This window comes from Amblyomma americanum, chromosome 1 (genome assembly GCF_052857255.1).
Source record: "Amblyomma americanum isolate KBUSLIRL-KWMA chromosome 1, ASM5285725v1, whole genome shotgun sequence".
Taxonomy (NCBI): domain Eukaryota; kingdom Metazoa; phylum Arthropoda; class Arachnida; order Ixodida; family Ixodidae; genus Amblyomma; species Amblyomma americanum.
Genome location: NC_135497.1, coordinates 195,361,841 through 195,387,308, shown reverse-complemented (window position 1 = coordinate 195,387,308; position 25,468 = coordinate 195,361,841). Strand labels below are relative to the sequence as shown.

Here is a 25,468-nt window from a genome sequence, read left to right as displayed (position 1 = left end):
TGATGTGAAACTTTCAGATTATAAAAACACTCAGCTGCTATGATCCTGACTTATATAAACTATAACTTACTCTTATTTAGATATATAGGTTTTCTTTCTCTGTGGCTGGCAAGGAACTGACGTACTGCTCATACCAAGTTAGCCTTCACCCGCTTCATTTTTTCTGTTGCTTCCTGGTTTTCCTGAAAGAAAAAAAAGTAAGACAGATGCAAGACATTAACGCAGATTGAAGACACTTGCAAGTCAATGCTAGAGGAAAAATGATGAAAGTGACCCATTTTGTTTTACTTAAAAAAAATTGTGATTAAATGGACAAGTCATCTTTGACAATTCTTCCTCAGGCAATGACTTACTAAAGCATTGCAGCCGAACTGGAAAAGCTGAAGTCCCATGTAGTAGTAACGCTCACTAACCTGTTAGATTTCTCTGTAAAGTCACCCAGCCATTTGGACATTAAACAGCATTGCCACTGATCAAGTTTTACCATTTAAACACAATAAGCATCTATTATTAAGTTGGAATACTCTCCTAGACTGCCCTATTATTAGCAGCTTTCTTTATGTAAACATGTTTGTCTGTAATCATAGTAAAGCACTGCTTGACGTTATGTTTCCACTTTATCTCAAATTCTACACTCATTCACTCACAGCAACACAAAAGAATTTTACAACACATAAACATGCATGCATGCACACACAACAGAATCAAATGGCTTATTTTTCCACAATGTGTATAGATCACACAAAATAGGCTTAAAGTACAAACCATTTTTTTCAGAAGTTTTTGCAGTGTCATGCGCCTTTGAGGATCTTTCTCATGCCGAACCATGGCTGCAACCTCGTCTCGTTCTTTGGCTCGTATATCATTAATAAATGAGTAACTTTCCCTGAAAACCTTTTCATCAAATTCTCCTGTGCTAGCACTAAACCTTGGGTCCTGATGAACCTGAAGAAAGAAAACACAAAGAGTGAAGCCATGTTATGCCAACCTTGCTAGCAAAACCACATTCCTAAATGTTGGCAACAGAGTGAAATGACAATACTTCAAACCAAGACTGGCCAATTCATCATATTTTGAGCACCTTTTGCTGAAACTTTCATCATGCAACATGCTTTTTTTTTAAGTATAAAAATGAACTATGTGGACATGACAATTTTATACTCCCCTTTATTCCATTACCTCCATGAAGGTTTCCATCTACACTTCACATTTAGAGTATCATATCAAACAGTTATAGGTGGGACTACTATAAAAGGCTATTTGGCCAGCACATTAGGAGAGCTGGCCAAATAAGTCAGTGAAGCTTCTGTTTCCACCAAAATAATAATTGCATGTTTCAGAAGAGCAAGGCTTACTGTGTTAGTACCTTCAAGTGGCATACACAACACAGATTTTAGCAGTAATTTTGATAATGGCACTTGCCAAAGAATAGATCTTCAGAATGAGGAACCATACATGTAGTTTATTTTTTGAAACTGCACAGTGTGCAGGAATTTTGACATTCTACCTACTAATAACGGAACAGCAAATACATATCAAGGTGGCAGTCACAATTCCCTGGAGAAAAAAAAAAACAGCTTTCTACATGCACATTTGGCAATGACAATGATGACAATGCATATAAGGGATTGATTAATGGAATTCTATCATGACAATGAGAGGGGGGATACTTGCACAAAAGCACGATTTGCATTTTCATTTTGAAATTTTGTCTGGGAAAAAGGTAGCTTGTGAGGGTGTGTGTGTGCGTGTGGGGCTGACATGAAGATAGTCTAACTCTCAGCTACATCCTGCAGTCAAGCCCACTTATTAATGGCCCCACCTATAACGAGCATGCACTTATTATGAAAAAAGACGATGTGACCATCACAATTTACATTAGGGCTTATGGCACCAAGTCTCAGGTAGATCGAACATCTGCGGATGCAAAATTCACTCACAGCGAACACGCAGGCGCGAAAACTCGCGCTCCGAGGCACGCTGTGCGGTCCTCATCACAGTACTAAACGAACATCAGTACTGCTTACACTTATTGTGCGAAGCCATGAAATGGGCCCCTGTTATGCCAAGAAATTACAAAAAAAGAAAGGGGGAGTCAGCTGATGGTGCACAACAACACCTAGCTTCTGCTCACATAAATGTGGGGCTTGTCCACATCGGGAAACGATCTTGTGACAAGAGGAGGAGCGGCACTCTCGTTGGTTGTTAACAATACCTGTCTTCCCCATCCAAACCCAGGACCCCATCAATCTTTCACAGCAGGTCATAAAAAGAGATCTTATCTCGCAGAACAGTACTAGGGAAGTTGTCATGACCTCAGCCTGAGCTGGAGCATGCTCATCAGTTGCACCAGTTATCGCATGCGATATAGGCACCGGTCACCGATTCCTTAGAAGCCATATTAAATATTACAAGCTGAAAGAGCTCGAGCGCCTACTTTGTCAGAAGTGCACCCTTGTATGGCTCCCAGCCAAAAGAAGGTAGGTGGGTGCGCATCAAAGATATTAGTGTTGCATACGAGCTTCTCAAAAAGACCCTTTCTATTGCACTGTGTCTGTGCTCAGCTCAACGAAAATTGACTCTAGCTAAGACTAAAGCTTGAACGGTGTGAAGCATTGCCTGTGCACAGAAACTGGCTGCCACCGCCCCTGCACCCACGCGCAAGCATCGGCGTGGTCTTCTGCAACAGGCTGTCACCGGTTCATATCTTCATGTGAACTAGTTAGTCCAATCATCATGGAAAATGGCAGCTCAAAGTAAATGAGGACGGACATCAAAGAAACAGACCAAAGGACAAGCGGCTTGTCCTGTGGTCTATGCTTCTTTGCTTGTCCTGTGGTCTATACTTCTTCGATGTTGTCCTTGTTTCCTTTGCATTGCCATTTTTCATGATGACTCTCACCGGTTAGTGCTGAGCAAAGACGACGTTACAAAATCTATTATGCACCATAGATGCAGAAATGATCACCTCTACGGGTATACATTTCTCGACCTTTCATCGCGTGAAGCACTAGGACTAAACTCACACTGCTGACTGCGGCGCACGAAAATGTGCCAACCGTGTGAGAACTTGGTCAGACCGATGGCGACCCGTGGATACCGCATAGACAGCACACCACAAAAGCTCGACTGTACTGTCAACTTGTGCAACCAGACATAAGACCTGGTATAAACAGCTTGAGACCATACACTACTCCACAGTTTACACATTCACAATTTACACTTCACCTGCAAAGTTGCCACATCACATGGCTTAACACCCAGCACAGCTCAAGTGCCAGCATAAGGCATTTACTAATTCATATTATCACAAAGTTACTATTTTTGCCTTTCAATTCTAAATCAAAACACATACAGAAAAAAAAAACAATTTACAGTTTTAATCTGGCTAGTTAGTCACGGCTAAAGTAAAACTTTAACACCCTAGCAGGAGAGTGACAAGCCATGCTCGTTCACTACGCAGAGATACATTTTTGGCTTATGACGAGTCCAACTTATCTGTTTTCTGGCAATCGATGTGCAGTTTAAAGAGAGTAGGACTCGTCCAATGCAGTTTTTTTTTTTTTTTTTACAGACAGGTGGCACAACAGGTACTGATAGGCTGTTCATTTTTTTGGCTGAATGGCGAAATTTTTCTCAGCACACAAGAACACGGCGAATCACGAGAACAATGACGCCACAGATTTCAATGACAGAGATGATCATTATGATTATGTCCATTGTCACAGCACAAGCAGATATTTATTGGTCATTTCTAGGAAGGAGCCCTTCCTTTATGTTCTATTGTTATTAATACTTGCATTTTCAAAGAATATAAATGTCTCAATAAAGATCTGTATCATTGAGGATAATTTTTATGGCATTTTTTTGTGCTTTGGATAAACCATATTTACCATCTCCAGAGTAAAAAAAAAATCTGGTGCAAATTATGAAAAAAAGAAAGCCAGGGACTAATGGACAATTGGCAGAAATCTAAGTTGGCTTCTCCACAAAGCTTGCTTTCCAAGCAAGGGGTTGTGTTTCTAGATAACACCCTCACACTCATTTTTGAATATGAAAATAGGCAGGTGCCCTCGTAACCCTTTATAAGGTACAAGTTCTGTGCATGTCTCACATGCGTACAAATGGTAAAAAAGCACTCTAATGTCTCTAGGAATTGAATGACATATATCTCAAAGCCATTTGGCCACTAATTTTGTAGACAATAAGAGGTACACAGTTGCACCAATCACTTCATAAAAATACCTAATTTGGCATGTATCTGTACCTCAGTCTTTTAAACATATAGACAAATGGATTAGAATTGAAAATTGTTTCAGGAAGCACCATGAGGCAGTTGACTGATGGGAAAGGCTCAAAAGCTCAATGATTTTCAAATTTTTTTTTTCTCTCTGCCAAGATGGGTCTTGGTCGAACTGTGCATCCACGCTTGTAGAACAGCAAGGGAGGTCCGTTATTGAAAGTATAAAACGCGCTGAATGGTTTGTTTGACAGTTCGGTAGTATTCAGCAAATAAAAATAGTGTAAATAGGTGCACCACTTTCCGTTTGCCAGCACATGAAGAGAGTGGGACTAATAAGCCCCCAAGGTCGTATAAAAGGTTAATCTACATAAACTCCAGATGGTTGCCAGTGGCCTTCAAGATGGCTGAGAGAGGAGCTGTAGAATGAGTACACAGCTTACCAGCACCCACTCTTTAGTCACCAGCATCTATTTCTAGCTTATTCAAAAGAAAAGAAAAATAACCAGAGAATGAAGGAAATTCGAACAAAGGGCTGACCTCCACCTCACTCCTCATGTGCTCTTGAAGGCAGCTGGCTACCACCCAGAGTTTATGTGGATTAAGGGGGCATTTGCCTCCACATTTTCAAAAACGAATGTTACAGCATCTTGTGAATGCGCCAATCTTGTGAAATGCACCTTAGTTTACATGTGCGTGCCTGTGAAGAATACCAACCAGTGGAACTTGCCGATCGAAAATTCGGACACCTGATAGTTCGGACGCACTTGATTATTGATTTTTCCGTAGCACCCTGACATGCCCCATAGACCTAATGTACTGTACTAATGTACGGTGGGCACAGCCCAGTTCTTGCAGCAGCAGGTTCACTTTTGCATCTGGACTTCATTTCAGCACGTGTGATTGTCTGCAACATGCCAAAGGCAGACCCATCCAATGCCAAGCTTACGAAACCGGTCACAGCTCGACGTCTGTGTACACTGTGCGCGGCAAGATTTCGAATCATGTAAAGCTTCAGAATGTGCACAAAACTGCTGATCCCTTCCTATACCATACAGGCTTAGATGTTAATGTAAAGTGATTTTTACGGTGAAATTTGATTTTTCAGTCCTTTTCGTGGTCCTCAGAGAGTCCAAAAAATCAGTTGGTGACTGTAAAAGCAACAGTGCAGCTACATTTATGCCTGGCAATAAGGTCTCTTCACATACAGGCACTGGCAGAACAATGAGCATGTGCAGTGATTACAGTGAGATTTCTCTATTGCACAATCAGTGTCATTGTGAATCAGGTTCTTGCGTGCTTCATTTTTGTGAAGAAGTTATCGCAGATTACATCTGAAACATGCAAGAATGTAAAATATAGTAGGAGATGACATACATTTTATGAACTCATTAAAGAACTCAAGCCTATGCATGCTGCTCCAGCATGAACACATCACAACGCATATACATAATAAACAACAGTGACTATGTGCTGCATATTACGCTTTTTTAGTGGCTCCGTAGGCACCGAAACTGTAAAAATTACAGTGCAAGAAAGACAAAGAATGCTGCAATTTTTTTAGTATGTGTGACCAACTAGGCAAAAGTTCCACTCTTGTAAGCACTGACAATTTCTTTTACCTGCATCAGTGGTACAGACAACACTAATCCCCATCCACTGGTCAGACTGCACAAAAGGCCTATATTTTCTAAGCTAACACTCCCTTGGTCATGGTCAAGGACAGAGTCTGGCTTTGTACTTAGCTATCACGACTATTCTTATAAATCTCTAAAAATAAATATGGCCTATCCTTAACAAGTGAGGTTCCTCCAGCATATTGCATCTACAGCAAGTGAAGAGAGCCTTTTCTCATAAGTCATGACATCCTTTTAGAGTGAAAGCTCTACTTCATGACCAAAGCTGCAAAAGCCGGTTGATCGGTGAAGCCTTGACCTTAAATAGAATGAATATTGCCGCGACTGGGATTCGAACCCATGGCGGCACGAACAGATCAACATAACTGGCCACTGCTCAAGAGCACAATGCTATCGCCGCAGCCGATCACACCTCGTGCTAAACTGCAACACACACTAGCGCTGTGCACAGCACATCACCAACTTTATCAACTTCCATCTCTGGCGCGATCACATAAGCTTAACCTCGATCACAGCTTAACCGAAGTTTAATATCGTCGGCAGACATACCGAAGACCCAGCAAAGCAAAACCACGAGCCAATCAGGCTAAACACATGCTTTCACACGTCTACTCAGTTTAACTACATCAAAATTCTCCCATTTTTTTCTGTGCCATCTACGCCCTCTGCAGTATTCATGGCGTTCAGCACAGCTCACCAGATGCTACTGTAATGCTACTGATGCTACTGAGACAGCTAGCATGCGACAGCTTGCACACACTACTGCCAACACATCAAGGAAACCCAACCTTAAACATGCCTGCGACAGCAAAAAAGATGAAAAGACGAGCAAAGAGCTTAGACAACACGGTGCTGCTACTGAATGAAAGACGAGTGCCAGATGACGTGTTAAGCTTAATGCAACAGACACTTGGTAAAATTTAGGAGAAACTGACTTAGTAAACATTGGTTAGCAGCAGCAGGCCGCTGAAGTTGGCACTTTCTATGCTGATTACAAGAACCAAAGAATTGCAATGGCCTAGAATGTAACTGAGAGAGACGCCACTGTTGCAAAGTATCTGCTATGCTTTCTTACGTGCCACCTCAGCACAATCCTTCAGTGTATGCCTCAAGAACTTCAACATAAAATGCCTGCTCACAAGTGTAACAAGAACTATACCTTTTAAAAGGGCACAAAAACACCTTTCATCACTCTCAAAATATGTCTGGTGTGGTGTGTACCACCTCAAATGTAATAATTTTTTCGACGCTATTTGTGTCAGAAAAGTGACCAATGATCAAAAATTGATCTCCAGCACTTCTGAGGCTTCCCTTTCCCATCATGATGCCTAGGCTAGAAGCTACATGTCTGCACCACCCTTGCACAATGGTTGTGCATATTCTATCTAGCTACATTGTGACTTATTATAGTTCATAGTATTTTCTTTTTCTTTTACACATGAACCTGTTACTTCAAGTTTAGGGATACAACTCATTGAATCTGCTTGGCATGCTTTCCTCACTTCTGCTAACACTGGCACCTGCCACTCGTGACATTGAAGGAATCCAACAACATATTGGCACTGGGCTGATTGGTTCATAACAGTTTTGCAAAACACCACAAAAAAAAAAGTGGATGTAGAAAGGATAGGCAACACATATGCTATAAACTAAGCTGCATTACTGCACGCCACCCTTTTACAGGCTCTGCATTGTCATACATGCAGTTACTAGCCAGGGGCCGTATTCTGCACCGCTCTCTAAATCGCTCTCAAGTTTGAGAGCGTGACGTCAAAACGACGGCACTGCAAGACGCCAACCGCGGGATCAACCAATTAGCCGCAAGGTTGAGGTGGCTAGTAGCAGGGCTCCGCCCCGGAAGCTTTCATTTGCACGACAAGGGACCGTAGGCTTAAGTTTTGCTGTAAAGATGCAGTGAATAATATAAGTATTGTTTTATTTTGCCAAGAAACTGTATCTGAAACTCAACAACACCAAGCAAAGCAAGAAGCGTTCTCAGTTTTGCAATTAAATTTGCGGTTCAGTCAATTTTGTTGCCGCGAAGGTGTGCTGTCAGCGGTAAAGCATGGACATGTCAGTCTAAAAATAAACAAAAATGCAATGAAGAAAATAAATATTTTATATTGGTAATAAACTGTGTTGAAAACTCAACATAAAAGGAAATTAGAAGCATTCTCAGTTTTGCAATTAAATTTGCTGTAGGGTAACTTCTCTTGCAATGAGGACGCACTGGCAGTGGTATAGCGTGAACATGGCGGCCTGCAAGAAAACAGCTGATTCCATGGCTAGTTCGTTTTTTTGCGTGTCGTCTAAAATCAAGGTACTTTGCGGATGTCTTAAGAGCGCGGAAAAATCTGTTTGAAGGCAGTGAATGCTATGGGCCTGCGGAGATCAACTTACATACAGCACTCGGCTGGAAAATCGACGAAAACAACTTTAGTCCGCGTTCTCAGTCGGCACCTACTATCGATGACCGAGTGACGACTGGTTCTGTTTATTTTTCTTTACAAAATACCACACGGCCATGAAACATCACATAGAACCAACTGCCGACTGACAGGAGCAGACAGCTGTTGATAGCTAGCGATGTTGGTGCGGGTAATGAGAGCCAACACGACCTGCCCCTGTGGCAACGATCACTCTTCTGCCTCATAACCAAGTGATGCCGTTCACATCGGGCTAAGCACTTGATGTTCTGCTGGTGGTGTTGTTGCTCCGTTCTGTTGATGTTCAGTTGTTGCGGTAGTTTTTTTTTTTTTTTTTGCATGTGCAAGATGCAGAAATCGCTATGTTTATGCTCCACTTAGTTTGTTTAAACAGAAAGGAAGCACTTGATTCGATATCTTTGCTATTGTCACCAAGGAGGAAACGAGCTTGTTTCATTAACATTATTTGCTGATCTTGTATTAGACCTGGGGTCAACCAGGCAAGAAGTAGTTTGCTTGTATGGCTAGTGTAGATGCTAATTGCAACAGGGCAGAAAGTTGAGCAAGTTTGTTTACGTTCACTGGTACACAGCGCTTGAATTCTCCACAACGAATTTGTAGAGGCAATGTTTAAGTTTGCGTATGATACAGGGCAGTGAAGTAGGTAGGAAAGGGCACTGATGTGTAATATGGAGTGATGTTGGTACCGCTGGGTTTGGTGAGGGCAGTGTTTGAAGGGATTTAAATAATTTACATAGCTTCTATGCACTTCTTTTTAGCTCGGAAGAACACAGGTTTTTTTTTTTTAATTATGGTCCATCTTATCTGGGGCACCCTGTATACAGGCCACTCCAGTAGGAAAGGAAACAATCAGTTGAAAATGACGGATATTAAATACCTAGACAATAAGTAGCTTAAAAACAGTTACACTTGTCAAACATATTACGTGATAGCATAAGGAGCTTGACGGAACATTTGGCATTGTCACCGTCTTGTGTCATCATTGACAAGACTTCATAGCCTTGTGTTATCGCAAACCAAGCTAGGTGCCACTTATGGGGCAATAAGAGAGTGCTCAAAATTTCCTATAGTGGAGCTGCCCTTATATTCTCAGAGCTGTAGAGCATTCCCAGTCATGGTGTTGCATGTTTTGTTATTGTAAAATAACCTTTACTCAGACACCATCTCCTTGATGATGTGTCTGTGATGTTTAAACATCTTTGTCTATCAGTGATGCTCTCGTCATTCAGCAGTCATTGTAGCCACTGCACCTAACAATATTTCTTATGCATTGTTGTACAGCGGTCTCCTCGCAGTAGGTACAGCTTTTCGCACTGAGTGAAACACCTAGCCACATACCGTCAAGCTAAAAGCTTAGCTTTGGTATTTACACATCTTATATATGCCAAAATGTTTTCTAGTCCTGAAAATGCATTATGTACACTGTCATCATCATCATCACCAGCCTTACTACACCCACTGCAGGGCAAAGGCCTCTCCCATGTCTCTCCAATTAACCCTGTCCTTTGCCAGCTGCATCCACCCTTTGCCTGCAAACTTCTTAATCTCATCCGCCCACCTAACCTTCTGCCGGCCCCTGCTACGCTTACTTTCTCTTGGAATCCACTCCGTTACCCTTAAGGACCAGCGGTTATCTTGCCTTCACATTACATGCCCTGCCCAAGCCCATTTCTTTCTCTTGATTTCAACTAGGATGTCATTAACCCGTGTTTGTTCCCTCACCCACTCTGCCCGCTTCCGGTCTCTTAACGTTACACCTATCATTTTTCTTTCCATGGCTCGCTGCGTGGTCCTTAACTTAAGCTGAACTCTTTTCGTTAGCCTCCACGTTTCTACCCCGTAGGTGAGTACCGGTAAGATAAAGCTGTTGTACACTTTCCTCTTGAGGGAAATTGGTAAACTGCCACTCATGATCTGCGAGAATTTGCCATATGCGCTCCACCCCATTCTTATCCTTCTAGTTATCTCCCTCTCATGATCCGGATCAGCTGTCACTACCTGCCCTAAGTAGCCGTATTCCGTCACAACTTCCAGGCTCTCGCTGCCAATTGTGAACTGTTGTTCCCTTGCTAAGCTGTTGAACATTACCTTGGTTTTCTGCATGTTAATTTTTAGACCCATCGATCTGCTCTGCCCGTCTAACTCATTGATCATGATTTGCAGTTCACCTCCTGAGTGACTCAGCAAGGCAATGTCATCGGCGAATCGCAGATTATTTAGGTATTTTCCATTTACTCTTATTGCCAACTGTTCCCAATTCAGGCCTCGAAATACCTCCTGCAAATATGCGGTGAACAGCATTGGTGAGATCGTGTCTCCTTGCCTGACGCCCTTCCTTATTGGAACTTTATTGCTGACTTTATGGAGGACTATAGTAGCTGTGCAGTTGCTATATATATCTTCCAGTATTTTGACATAAGGCTCTTCTACCCCGATTACGCAATGCCTGTATGACTGCTGAGGTTTCCACTGAGTCGAATGCTTTCTCGTAATCAATGAGAGCTATGTATAGAGGTTGGTTATATTCTACGCATTTCTCTATCACCTGATTGATAGTGTGAATATGATCTATTGCGGAATATCCTTTACGAAAGGCTGCCTGATCATTTGGTTGATTAAAGTCTTAACGTTGCCCTGACTCTATTAGCGATTACCTTAGTAAATACTTTGTAGGCAACGGATAGTAAGCTGATCGGCCTGTAATTTTTCAAGTCCTTGGCGTCTCCCTTCTTATGAATTAAAATAATGTTTGCATTCTTCCAAGCTTCTGGTACAGTCGAGGTCATAAGGCATTGCGTATACAGGGTGGCTAGTTTTTCTAGCACGATGTCCCCTCCATCCTTCAACAGATCTGCAGTTACCTGATCCTCCCCAGCTGTTTTTCCCTTTTTCATTGCTTCTAAGGCTTTCTTTACTTCATCTTTCGTTACTGGCGGGATGACGCATTGCTGTGCACTGCTGTCTTTCTCATTAACGCTCTGATTACATTGACTACTGTACAGGTCTGTGTAGAACTCTTCGGCTACGTTAACTATCTTATCCATATTGCTAATGACATTGCCCTGCTTGTCTCTTAATGCATACATCTGGTTTTTACCTATGCCTAGTTTCCTCTTCCTGCTTTTAAGCTCTCCATATTAAACTTCCTTATGTCGCTTACTTAGCGCTTATTTATTAACTTTGATAGCTGTTAGTTCTATTCTGTCGGTAGGGTTAGACGCCCTCATGCTTTGGCGCTTCTTAATCAGATCTTTCGTCACCTGAGATAGCTTCCCGGTATCCTGTCGCACTGTCCTACCGCCTACTTCTACTGCGCACTCCGTAATTATTGATGTCAGATTATCGTTCATTGTATGAACATCAAGATCGTCTTCCTCAGTTAAAGCCGAATATCTGTTTTGCAGCGCTATCCTAAACTCCTGTGCTTTCCCTCTTTTGGCTAACCCTCTTTGGCTTTCCCTCTTTTGGCTTTTGGTTAATGGTCTTCTTCTTCACTAGCTTCTTCCGTTCCCTCTTCAAGTCTAAGCTAATTCTAGACCTTACCATTCTCTGGTCGTTACAGCGCACCTTTCTGAGGATGCCCATATCCTGAATGATGCCAGGTTTAGCGCATAGTATGAAGCCGATTTCATTTTTAGTTCCGCCATTGGGTCTCTTCCAGGTCCACTTCCTGTTTTCTCGTTTGCGGAAGAAGGTATTCATGATCCGTAAATTACTTTTATCCGCGAATTCGACCAATAACTCTCCCCTGCTATTTCTAGAGCCTATCCCATAGTCACCTACCGCGTGGTCGTCAGCCTGCTTCTTGCCCACCTTCGCATTGAAGTCGCCCATCAGTACCGTGTACTGCGATTTTACTTTATTCATTGCCGATTCTATGTCTTCATAGAAACTTTCAACGGTCTGGTCATCATGGCTGGATGTGGGTGCGTAGGCCTGCACCACTTTCAGCTTGTACCTCCTATTCAGCCTAATTACTATAGCTGCTACCCTCTCGTTAATACTATAGAACTCCTATATGTTGCCAGCTATATCCTTATTAATCAGGAATCCCACACCTAGTTCTCGTCTATCCTCTAATCCGCGATAGCACAGTATGTGTCCGTCCTTTAGTACTGTACACGCCTCACCTGTCCTCCTAACTTCGCTAAGCCCTATCACATCCCATTTAATTCACGCTAGTTCCTCGAACAGCACTGCTAGGCTAGCCTCACTAGATAAAGTTCTAGCGTTCTAAAGTTCTGTACCATGCAGCATTTATTGTACAGGTAGCCTCTGTATGAAAACAGAAACTCTGAAGAGAAATTTTTTTCTTAATTGCACTTGAAAATTCCATACGGTAACTGTACATAAACGTAAAGTATACTTGTATGTGCAGTACCTCTTCTTCCCAGAAAGCGAACACACCCCTTCTGCGACCCAACGTTGGCAATGGTCCCCGCTCACAGTCGGTTGGGCTACGCCGACGTTTGCTTCATTTCCTACGGTGCCTTGACACCCACCGGTGGCGAAGAAGCGCAGCGCGCACAGCAACTGCAGCTCCACTGACAGCGCACTCACCCAAGCTCCTCCCAGTTCAACAGCGAGCTCATCGCACAGCCACTCTGCAGTCTCCTTCCTAAGTCAAAGCGTCGAAATAACTCACCCGCGCGTCAAAATCGCCTTCGCATCCTCCTACACTATTGCTCGTGCGGCCACCCTTGTATAAGATAAGACGCTGTAAACAGCCGCCATTTTCGCTCACAAAGATTGTGAGCAGTTTAGGTGCTACCTTTTTCGCTCTCAAGTTTCAGCCTGCATAATTAGGTGCGCAACGTCACCACTTCAGCCGTGTTCACTACGTTAATAGCAGCCCTCGATGACGCAAAAAATTTAAATGTCCGCCGGCCAAAGCTGACCAATAGGAGCGGGCAATATGGCGGCATTGTGAGCGTTTTAGTCTCGTTTTAGTATTGAGAGCGGTACAGAATACGGCCCCAGTTCTCGACATGTGCAACTGTATTAGATGCACATGCTCATTAGCAAATAATCCAACAACTAGATAGGCTTCAAAGAGTGTTTCAAACTTTCAGGGCCCCTTCAAAATTTTCACATACATCTTTCCTTTCAGCACCAGTCATGCTGCTTGCACAGAATGCACTGACTGTTTGTGTGATCTAAAGTAAAAGGAGCCCTCTTTAGCACACTGTTACACAAGATATTACTGCATGCTCACCTTTTTTTTCACCTGAAAGACTTCCCTGAAGACAGGTACCTGTCGCTTGGCAGACATTTCACGGGGCCTGTGAAATGCAACAGCACATCAGTCTTAAATATATATTATTTTCAGACATGGACAATAGCTAGAAGGTGTTTGCAACAATGCAACCTGTGATCAGGCATCATGTACAATGTGCACATACATATGCCAATTTGTGCACAGGGAATAATGCCATTGCCTTGTATTCTCCATGTACTGTTTTAAAACGCAACACGAACTTTGGAAATAAAAGTGTAGGTCAGAAGTCAAGAATTATTTCTTTCCAGCTATTTGTGGTTTATGGGGTTTAAAGTACCAAAGCGATCCGGACTATAAGGGACGCCATAGTGAAGGGCTCCCGATATTTCGACCACCTGGGGTTCTTTAATGTGCAGTGACATCGCACAGTGCACGGGCCTCTAGCATTTCGCCTTCATCGAAATGCGACCGCCGCAGCCAGGATCGAACCCGCATGTTTCGGATCAGCAGCCGAGCACCATAACCACCGAGCCACTGCGGTGGCTTTTTCCAGATATTTGTGTAGACATACAAGACCATTGTAAACCTGTATTATAAAAATAAAGTTTTGCTCTAGTGATGAAAAACAGATTAGCTGGAAGGCATTTTCATCAGCTGTATCTCAAAATGGGTTGTCAATCTCAACTACAAAGCTTAGGTGTGCCCTCAAAACCAGCCCATCACTATGATACTGCCCAAGTCATAGCAAAAGAAACAAAAAACAAGAAAACAATGAAGATTGAGAGATGCTGCTTACAACCACAGTAAGTGCTCATAAATTAGCTAAAAAAAAGTAAACTCCTGAGTATCTAACACGATGGACGTGTGCATTATTCATCATCATCATCAGCCTGACTATGCCCACTGCAGGGCAAAGGCCTCTCCCAGGTCTCTCCAATTAACCCTGGCCTTTGCCTGCTGCGCGCACTGTATGCCTGCAAACTTCTTAATCTCATCCGCCCACAACTTTCTGCCACTCCCTGCTACACTTGCCTTCGCTTGGAATCCACTCCGTTACACTTAAGGACCAGCGGTTATCTTGCCTTCTTATGTCATTAACACACATTTGTTCCCTCACCCACTCTGCCCGCTTCTTGTCTCTTAGCCCGCTTCTTGCCTCTTAACGTTACACCTATCAATTTTCGTTCCATAGCTCAATGCGTTGTCCATAACTTGAGCTGAGCGCTTTTTGTTAGCCTCCATGTTTCTGCCCCGTAGGTGAGTGCTGGTAAGGTACAGCTGTTGTATACTTTTCTCTTCAGGGATATTGGTAAACTGCCATTCATGATCGGAGAGAACCTGCCATATGCGCTCCACCCCATTCTTATTCTATTCTTATACATTCATTATTATTATTCTTATTATTCATGAACACTTATTGCGGCACTCATATAACGAGCAGACACACATATACAAATATCCATAAATAACACACCTACACAGACATGACAGAGGCACTATGTACAGTTCATTAGAAAACAAGAGGGACACTGCTATGGAAGCTTCCGATTCACAATTCTGCAAAGCTCACTAAAATTTCAGCACGCTGCATTCGCACTGCTAACACAGGACACTGAAAGAATCACTGGCCTTAGAACATGTACAATTATTGCTTCCTTCACTTCAAAATGCATACCTGTACATGCAAATTTATTACATGAGTAGTCACTGACTATAAGCACTGAATTTCTCGACACGAATATTCAAGACTACTAAAAAACTGTAGTGCTATTAGGATAATCAAATATAATTTTTAAACTTGTCTTTGAAGGGAACAAGCTGGACATGGTGTGAGAAGGGAAGGATAGCAAGAGGTTACATGATCCATGCCTTCTATTCACTGAAACTCGTGCAATTGGCTTGAGGAGTTACTGCGCATTAAATGGAATGTCACAGGGCTTTTTGAGTTAATCAGAAATGGTGAGGCATAAACACTACAGAATGATGTAGATGTAAGGAACACCCCAACACGACCAAATTAACTAACCACAAATTCACAACTGAGATACGGAATAAGGTAGCTAGAGCAGGCGCTAGCAAACTTGCAAAAAAGCAGCTGGTGCGCACAAAAAGACCAACTTCCGGTTTGTTGGATCTTTTCATGTTGGATCTTTTCTTTTCATGCTTTGTTGGTGTTTAGTAACACACTGTCTCCTTTCCAATTTATGAGAGAATGTGTGCCAAATAAAACGCAGTGGAAGTTATCACTTTTGTCCGGTGTTTCTCCCCTTTTCGTTTGTGTGCCTTTTATACGCCATGAACGATCTCGTGGATTCCCCACTCATCCAAAACCTTACGCTGTTACAACATCTTGTAGAAAACCACAGACCTTTTTGAACATCAGATTTCTGGACCCAAAGACAAGACAAAACTTGCAAACCTATCAAGGTGATCAATAAATGGAAGTGGTAATGGTAGTTACTAATTTAGTCCGAAGTTCTCACAAAAACAAAAAAAGAACGAAGATAGGAGAGAATCATCTTTTTTAACAAAGGAGTTTACAAGGCGATTTCACAGGCACTACAAAACCAATTTTTGTTGTTTGAGTGCATGGCAGACACACTGGACATAGTTTGTGGACACTGTTCAAGAAATGAGTTCTAGCTCTAACGTATTCTATGTGCCAGGCATGTCAGCCTCGAAGCTAAAGAAAAGGAAGAAGCCATGGATCACTGTCCTTCTAATTTGACTCATCAAAAAGAGATGCCGCGTATATGCTCAATATTGCAGGACAAAGTCAGTGAACAACATTAATATGATAAAGGAATTAACATCACTTTATAAGCACCAGGCAAAGGAAAGCCATAATTAGTTTTTTTATGACTTAGCCACACATCTTACAAGCGCAACAAAAAGAAATTCTGGAGATATATGAAACATTGTGGAAAAGATAAGCTACTATTCCCAGCTCTCGAGTATGAAGGTCATGTGACTAATAATTATGACAAGGCTAGGTTGTTAAGAGAATTTTTTCAGTCTGTGTTTGTTTTGTAACAACCCTCACTTGAAGCCTGAAAACGTGCAGCCTGTTTGTATGGATCAGGTTGAGCTCTTCCTTAACGGTACAGCGAAACTGCTTCAAAACATCGATGAATCAAAAGCTTGCGGTCCTGATGGCATCTCAGAGAGTTCTAAGGAATTGTTCTGCTGCCATAGCCAGTTGCCTCTATGTAATATATAAAAAGTCACTTTCAGAAGGTAAGCTAATGATTAGAAAACTGCAAATGTAGTACCCATTTTTAAATATAGACCCAAATCCAAAGTCTCAAACTACATTCCAATTTTGCTCACTCCAGTCTGTTGTAAACTCTTTGAACACACATTGTTTTCAGAATTAATGACACACATTACTTTTGTAGGTATTTTGAATAAACACAAACATGACTTTAGAAAGGGGTTCGCTTGTACAATGCAGCTGAATGAATTCTAACATCACATAGCTTCCAAACTCGATCAAAATGGTCAAATTGATTTTATTTTCCTAGATTTCAGGAAAGCTTCCGACACTGTCTCCCATCCTATCTTGGTAAAAAAACAGAAAGAACTAAAGATCAACACTAAAGTCGCCACATAGATTGAGGACCATTTACAATCATGAAAACAAGTCCTCAACAGCATAAACTCAGATCTGGTCTGTTACCTCAGGAGTGCCTCAAGGTTCTGCACTTGGGCAACTTTTGTTTTTAATTGATATAGATATTTCTTCAGGTATACAATCTAACATTAAGTTGTTTGCTGATGATTGTGTTCCGTACACTAAATGTGTCTGGGGAACCGGATCACAAACAGTTAATGATGTGTTAATGATGTTGAACTACGGTGCACTAAAAACCAGATGTCTTTGAATGTGAAAAAAATGTGTACAATTATCCCTCACGCAAAAAAAAAATGCAAATTAACTTATCAATATTCACTGCACGGAGAGGTCCTAAAAAGATAATCTACTTACAAATATTTGAGAGTGCCTTTTTTAGAAGATGGTTCATGGTCGGCCCAGGTTAATAGGCTGGATGATCTCTAAGTTTTTTACAACGAAATCCAAAGAACATGATTATAAAAGCGGCTATAAATCATGTTCATGTCGGGCCTATTCTTGAGTATGCCTGTCCTGTGTGGGATCTGGTTCACAGTGTTCATACTGATGCACTCTATAGAATTCAGTCTCTTGCTGCCAGGTTCGTTCTGGGAAAGTGATCGCTTTCTTAGCTCCACTGTGTTAAAGAAAGACCTAGGCTGGATGTCACTTCGTGAACATCGGAAAAATCTACGGCTGAAAATTTTTATTTCATTTACCACAATCAAACGGGAACCTCTGTGTCATCGTATCTTCCTTCAACCTTGCACCTCTAGAACCTATCTTTTCAAAAATTCATTTTTTTTTGTTCAGACCACTGACGACTGGAATCGTTTACCTGCGGATGTGGTGTGCCACAACTGTGTGGAAGAATTTTACAAACCTCTTTGCTCCTTGCAATAATGCCTCTGACGCTGTGGGTTCTTTTCGAATGAAGAATAAACAGCAACATTCAGGAGTATAACATGAAGAAAACAAACGAACCGCTAAAACACACAAGAAGTCTCAAAGCAACAACGAAGAAACTAGAGTCTGGCAGAAACCAGTTGTATGTACAAGACAGACATTGAAATGTCATTAGCAATTTCGACAAGATAATTAGTATAGTATGTGGTACCTGGGGTTTTATATCCCGAATCTGCACACGGGCTGCGAGAAATGCTCTAGTGGTGGGCTCTAGGTTACTTGCAAACACCTGGGGTTCCTAACGTGCACTGACATTACGCTTTTGTACTCTGCCTCCATTGAAATGCAGCTGCCATGGTGAGGATTCAATTCCAAGACCTTGGTCTCAGCAGCTAAACACCATATCCACTGCACAACCTCGATAGGATAATTAAGGTAGCAGAGGAGTCTTTTATTGTACAGTATACAGCTGAGCCTGTTTACATCGAACACACAAGTTATCCAATTGAAAACCGTGTGTATAGTATAGGAATGTCATGCAGTATACTGAGCTTCAGTCTTGTCGGTCGTACCACATATCAAACGACACACCACAGCACTGCATGTAGCACCTCTACCGGTGCTCTTCGAACACTTTGCACACGGAGATGGGTCGGCTGCACGGCTTGGGCACCTGCTGGCAGCACTAGCACTGTGAAACCGCATGACGAGATGAACGTGGAGTGTTTTAGGGTGACCTTCTGTCTCTTGTACTTGTATTCCACACCACATTGCTGCCATATGGTGAAGCCAGCCTAACTAATGCCTAGCACAGGCCCGCACCTGGAATACTTCACTTACTTCGCTGACAAAGGCGTTGCAGAAGACAACTGTACCTTAATTTTAATGAGCAATTGTTCTATTCACAGTGCACTGGTAACAGGACTAGATCTTGTGATAGGCAACAGCTACTTCCAAAGCTCTGTCCAATGCAGCTTCGATGAAAATCAGGTTAGGCCTAGCAAAATCTAATGAGCGGCACATAACTGCCGGAAGCATTACACTAATATAAGTGCTATCTATTTTTGCTTCTAGGTTACAGATAAACTTATCTATTGCCATTTGCTATTTCATGATCCCCTTCGAGTTCAATATATTCGGGTTTGACTGTAGTAGACAAACCAGTCAGAAAGTGGAGTCAATAGCAGGAAAGCTTGCAACCCTGAACATGTAATGACATAATATGAAAACATGAAGTCTACATCAAACACCTAAAAGACTACAAACCCATCAACTTCATGTGGCTCATACACGAGACCTTAACTAACGTAACTGCCAATAGAATCAGAGCACCACTAGATTTCAAACAGCCCAAAGAAAGGGCAAGTTTTAGGAAGGGGCACCTGACAAAAAAATCGCATTCACGTTTTCAAGCAAATTATACACAGGGATGTACAGAATACAACATACCTCTGCATGAAGCCTTCACGGGCTAACAAAGCACATTTGAGTCAATAAAACCATCAGCAATTAGGAAATCACTGCCTAACCAAGGCACCGAATAACTATTTTTTTGCAGTCACAAATTATTATCTAGCGGGAGGAAAATCCGATTGTTGTGAGTATGCCAAGACAGCACAGAAAATATTTCCGCACTCCTAGATGATTAATTAATTCTGCAATTTCAATCAGGTCCTCACACACCCACATCACGACTGAGCACTACTTTCAGGGCATCAATTATACTGTGTACCATGATTCTCAATTATTCCTGTGAATACTGCTATCATAATTAACAAGGCCTACTAAACATGCCTCCGCAAGGAAAACGGAATGCAAAAATTTCAAAATGCAAGAATGCAAAAAGTGAGCAATGATGCCCGTGCCCACCAACAGCACCAACAGCCAACCGGTCTAACTTACCGGTCATAGCTGCTCGCATAGAGTGCAAAGTATTATTTACTCCACCATTCTCAATGCTAAAATTGTTACTGGATGCTTATCACCAAGTCAGTGATGAAATTGATAAATAACTCTGCACATGAGATGAGAAGTAAATATAACCTTTGACATGGTCAAACAGCTTCTCATGTTATTACCGATTTTTGTTTTCCCGAGTAAAGTGCTGCTTTGATTTCCTGCGATCTGAGCCAAAAACAGCCTCTTCATACCTGCAAACACACACAGAAAGGGCATATGAGAACACTTTGCTTACTGAATGCTTATGTATAAATATAATACAGATACAAGCATATGGCCGGGCAAACTAATATCTCCAATGAAAATGCCCAGACCATTCACACCTTCTCCAACCACATTTTCATTGACATTAGACGAGGCAATATAAAAGCATCCCACTGGCTTGCACACAATGTCCCAAGCAGCATGATGGTGCACCTCGCATAGCTTTTCCAAGTTTCCACGGTACAAGAGTCAACAAGATTTTACAACTGAGTAAGCCTTTGCTGCACTCCTGGACCACCAAACAGGCAGCCACTAGGCAGCCATCTACTGGACACTGTCCACTCTTTATGTGCATTTGCTGCTGCTGTGAACACAACAGCGGTGAGGTTTGAGGACCATTTACACCTGTCTCCCGAACTGATGCAGCCTTCAGTGAAACACGTCAAAGCAGAGTATTGTGTGCTCTCTCCACTAGTACATTTTACCTTCATTCTATCAAGATATATTCATGCATGGACAGGGACTAATTTCAAAGCGCACTTCACTAACACCAAAACCAGACAAAATAAGACAGACAGCATGACTGTGTTGCACATCTGGAAGTTTGCATTGATAGCTGTGGATTTCTTTCACAAAAAACAGGTCGAATCAATAATTTTCAAAACCAGAACTTCTGAAGTCTTAGCAACAGAGGCGCGTATCAACCAAGCGGTGCTGTCCTGCACTCCACAGAAACCTCGTTTTCAATCCTATAGGCACTAATGCCAGAAAATATAGGCCCCTTCATTTCTGTTAACACTAGAGGTCATCTATCAATGATTATAAATCAAAACAAGGCACCATGCCCTCGTTTCTTGCCAACAGGTTCCAGTAGTCAACTACATCAACACATACTTGCTTGTATGTAAGCACCTGCGCTGCAGTGCGCAAGCGATCCTTCATGCTCGAGCTTGCATTGTATGTCCCAGGGGTGCTCAAACGCTTACCTATTAAGTTTGTCAAACATAAATCAAGTGGTAACGTTACGCAAACAAGGAGTTTAAATATCCCGAGATGGTAATTACTCTCCGTGTGTTTTGATAAGTTTGTGGCAGCAGTGCGCTAGAGACGCACGTATGCATAATGCACCACTGAAACCTCGAGGGCCCACTTTGAATTGCTGTGTCTTGGACTAATTTTTACCAACTGCGGTACTTTACCATGCGCTAACACCGCAGAGGACACGGGCGCTTTGCTTTCGCAGCTAATCCAGCAGCTACTGCCATGAAAAATGGCCTGTGACAAACAGACCACGAAGTGCGACCTTTCAGAAAGACGTATTAATTCCATACACGTCCAGATTGCAACCAATAAAGAATGAATGTACGTACATCTTCAGACCAATCTTTTCTTTGAGAGCTTGATGTGCATCAAAAGGCATATGCGGCAGGCCTGTAAAATGTTTGAACCATTTCTATTAACTAAGACGACTTGGCTGATGCTGTCAGACTTACTGCTGCTCATATCCTCCTGCAAGATTGAAGACAGAAGAGAAACAGAGAACGGCATGCGTTAGTGTCCTGCTCACTCAGCAAATAAATTGTAACAACAACACACCTCGCTTTTTTCTCCTCGTTCATGTTCGTCTTCGGACGAGGAACTTGAATCACTTGAATCATAGGTATCTTTCTTTAGCGCCATGCTAGCCATGCCAAACGATGCAACCACTGGAAGTGACTGCTACAAAGGTCGAAATAACGCAAGCGTTATTTCAACCCAAGACGTCGCATCCGGTTTGAAGAAAAGACGTCACGTCCGGCAATTTTTTTGCAGTTTGAGCCATGTTCGAGTCGAGCCGAGCATTGCTATCAGTAGAAATACTTGCTAGTATGCATGCTAGTATAGCGTACGCCGGCTGCGGCAACGTTTATAGATATACTTCAGTTTCGAAACTCCTCGGCGCGCCCATGGGGAGGAGCCGGCCGCTGCAGTTCCTGCCACCGCGGCGCTGCGGTCGGCGGTTGAGCTATCGGAGCAAGAGTTGTCTGCTAGCACCCAACGTTTCTCTTGAGCAGGGGTTTCGGAGTTCGCTGGCAGAATATTTGTTCAGCGACCCTCTTCGACAACTAGGCATTATATCAATAAGGCACGCTTGTTTTATCGCGTGGATAAAAGTTTGAGTCGGGTTGGCTTGTTTTTTTTTTTTTTGTAGCACTACATACGTTGCGCAATCGCTCCTGCTAGCACACAGCAAAGAGATGCGTCTACATGCGGCGTTCACCGCGCTGACATCTGCGACAAGAGTGCACTCGAACTAGTGTGCATATGGCGCTAATTTAGGCGTGCTGCGCTATAATTTGAAACGCACTTGCTCGACATCTGTTGTGTCAGGCTCCGTGCACACGTGTCCCGGCGACGTCCAATAATTTTGAGTGCGCTCAGCGACCCGTTCTTCTGGTTTACGTTGCTGCTCATGATGCAACATTCCTTTGTGTATCGATTCATGATATACTCTAACTGCAGCACTGGGCAATGTACCATCGTTTTAATGCGAAAATTTCTAATGAAGGATCGCCTATGAGGGAAAGCAATCGCCAAAAAATAAGTGACACCAAGAAAACTATTGAAAATATTAAAAGTATGATATTAAGGCTATTAAAAATGAAAGGAAGCGCTTGAATTTATTGCCAATTTATACTGTGTACGTATTTATAGGTAAACTCCTACGAGCGTTCTTTTTTTATTTTTCCAGGCGGTGTTAGGCTGCTCCCTAGGGGCAAGTCGCGCCCGGCTCCGGCGGGAGTTTTTCGAAACGTTGGGCTGCGGCGGGGGCTGCTGCTGAATGACCGCCGCGGTGGCACCACATCTACCTTGGTGGCACTGCGAGCACTGCGAGCAATCGGTGTGCCTTACCACTCACGTCGTCTGCGGTCATAGAGCTACTACTGCGGTCATAGAGACGCGTGCGTTTCGCCCCACGAAACGAATTCCCTGCGTGTTTTCAGATGACTTGCGCATGCGATTGCTGATTTTTTAAATTTCAGCTTAACCGTGGTTTTTCAATGCGCAGTTCTGTCATCGGCGTAGCGACGCAAACGATTTTTTTGTTGCAAATTTTGTGCGCGTACTCCAGAGTCGAAGGCGAAACGAATCCCCCTATTTTTACACCCTATTCTCCTTTCTGAATACTGCTGCCATGCAGTATTATATACCGTCTTATGAGGAATTTAAATAAAAATTAAAACATGTAAGATGCGAACCTGAGTCCTGTAAATGATGTGCTTCATCGCACAGCACACGGGCGCCTTTTGCGTTTGCGGCCGCCGCGGTTGAGTTCGAACCCCGGTACTCTGAATCAGTAGCCGAGCGCCCTAACTACCGAGCCACCGCGACGGGTCTCTCTGTTTCGTTGTGCGGTTTTGCACTGGTTTGCACGCTTATCGGGGTCACCACGTTTTTGTTCACGTATGGCGACGTTCACATATGAAGATTTTAACATTCTTCGTCAATTGGGAGAGGCTTGTAAAAAGGGGTTGTGGTTTTCTGAGCGCCTCAACAGCCGCTGTTCTTCATTTGAATATTTTCAGCACACTCCTTCTGTTGGCATACCTGAAAGAAACGCTGAAGTACAGATATCGGATGACTTCAAAGCTTAGCCGAGATCCTCTTGAGAATCTGTTCAGAATCATGAGGCAGTCTTCAGGATGCAACCAGCACCATACACTGACCCAATTTTTTAATCCTAGGCAATTGCCTTTCATTTTATGGACTCATAAAATGAGTATTGCAAGGTAATCATACTGATACAGTGCTAGATTCTCTGCTAGACTTTGAAGACGGAGGTGATATGGAGCATGCCCAGATAAGCAGCCTTCAAATGCAGTGTCAAGGCCTTCCATCAAGAACAGGATTCAGCTTGCATGCCAGCGCATGACCACGATGAGCACATTGCTAAAAGTAACTGCAGACTTTTTTTCTACCTAGCAGGGTATGTTGCATGTAAATGTGTATATTGAAGACAAATTACCAAATGTTTATAACCTTGCTTACAATGCATTCTCCCAATGAAAACTTTTTCCTTGCGAGGCTGACAAAATACAGCGACCACGGAGGACTGCACTGTACCTATCGGAGCAGCTTTATGGCTTTGTGTTGAAACTTGAAAACTTCTTAACAGAATGGTTTACCTGCTGCATTCCGAAAGTATTCTTGATGCGTTGGAAGTGGTTAGAAGTAGACTGCAGAAAGAAGTTGGTTGCCCCATTCATGCAGAAGGCCTCCCTGAAGAAGTCATAATTAAGGTTTCACTTATCAACTAGACTGCACTTCTCTATGTGAAAGCAGTCAATTAAAAAAGGCAAAAAAACGCGAAAGGGCAAAGCATCTTAAACTGAGCCGTGGCTAAGGCTGCTGTGACGTGCTAGAAAAAGTTGACAAAAAAATAGGCGAAATGAGGAAATTAGCTAGCATAAATATATGCAGTGGTGACAAATCTGCCTCATTTGTTTCAAACAGCAGTGGCTGATGGCAGCCCAAATAAATAAGAAGTCACTGTTACTGTTGTGTCAAAATGGCTTGCGGATATGTGTCTATGTGCCGAATTCCTTCTACCTATCGTTTTCCTACCCCTCTGTTTTCTGTGCATGTCGGCTCCTTGCGAATAAAAATAATTCTTGCCGCCGTCACTCTTTCAATTCCACGTTTGTGCCTGGCATGAATCAAATGCCGCTGCAGCACATGCTACTACTGTTGGCGTTAAGTATTAATAGAAAATTCTGCACAACTCCTGTGCAGTGCATTATAATCTCCAGCAATACTCCCTCATGCAAAGTCCCTTGTGAACCTTTCAGGAATGAATAAACATGTAAACAGGCCAGAAATTAAGTTCCATTCATGGTCCGCTTAGCCATTTCGGCGATACCCACGCGAATGTCACAATAATAATTCAATTCGTCGGCGCGGCTACCATGCCTACTGCCTACTGGCACATGTGTCCATGCCCCATAGAGCTGGCCACAAAGAAATAGCTGCAAATGTGCAGGCAGCGCAAGAAACATAACTGAGCATGAGCAGCAAAGAATAAGGATGCAAGGCATGGGGAGGACTGCACCATGTGCGACAAAAGACAGTAGGGGCAATTTTTTTCAATTTGCAAAGAAAGTTATCATTGCTCTTTATTCGAATCGATCGATGCAAGGGTTTTCATGGTTGCCGAGAGAATGATTTAAAATTTCCTCCAAAGCAACCACTAAAACTAATGCAAGT

At 42.6% G+C, this 25,468-nt stretch overlaps 1 protein-coding gene across 1 annotated transcript in view; it reads right to left on the bottom strand.

The window, feature by feature from the left end:
- LOC144114448 (ribosomal RNA processing protein 36 homolog) overlaps positions 1-22,148 on the bottom strand; it is a 26,134-nt gene extending 3,986 nt beyond the window's left edge. The window contains 7 exon segments of the mRNA XM_077648194.1: positions 71-182; positions 766-945; positions 13,540-13,606; positions 20,140-20,211; positions 21,595-21,655; positions 21,718-21,733; positions 21,821-22,148. Coding sequence (XP_077504320.1) covers positions 71-182; positions 766-945; positions 13,540-13,606; positions 20,140-20,211; positions 21,595-21,655; positions 21,718-21,733; positions 21,821-21,913 — 601 coding nt within the window. The 5' untranslated portion in view covers positions 21,914-22,148.
- Positions 22,149-25,468: the final 3,320 nt, after the last annotated feature.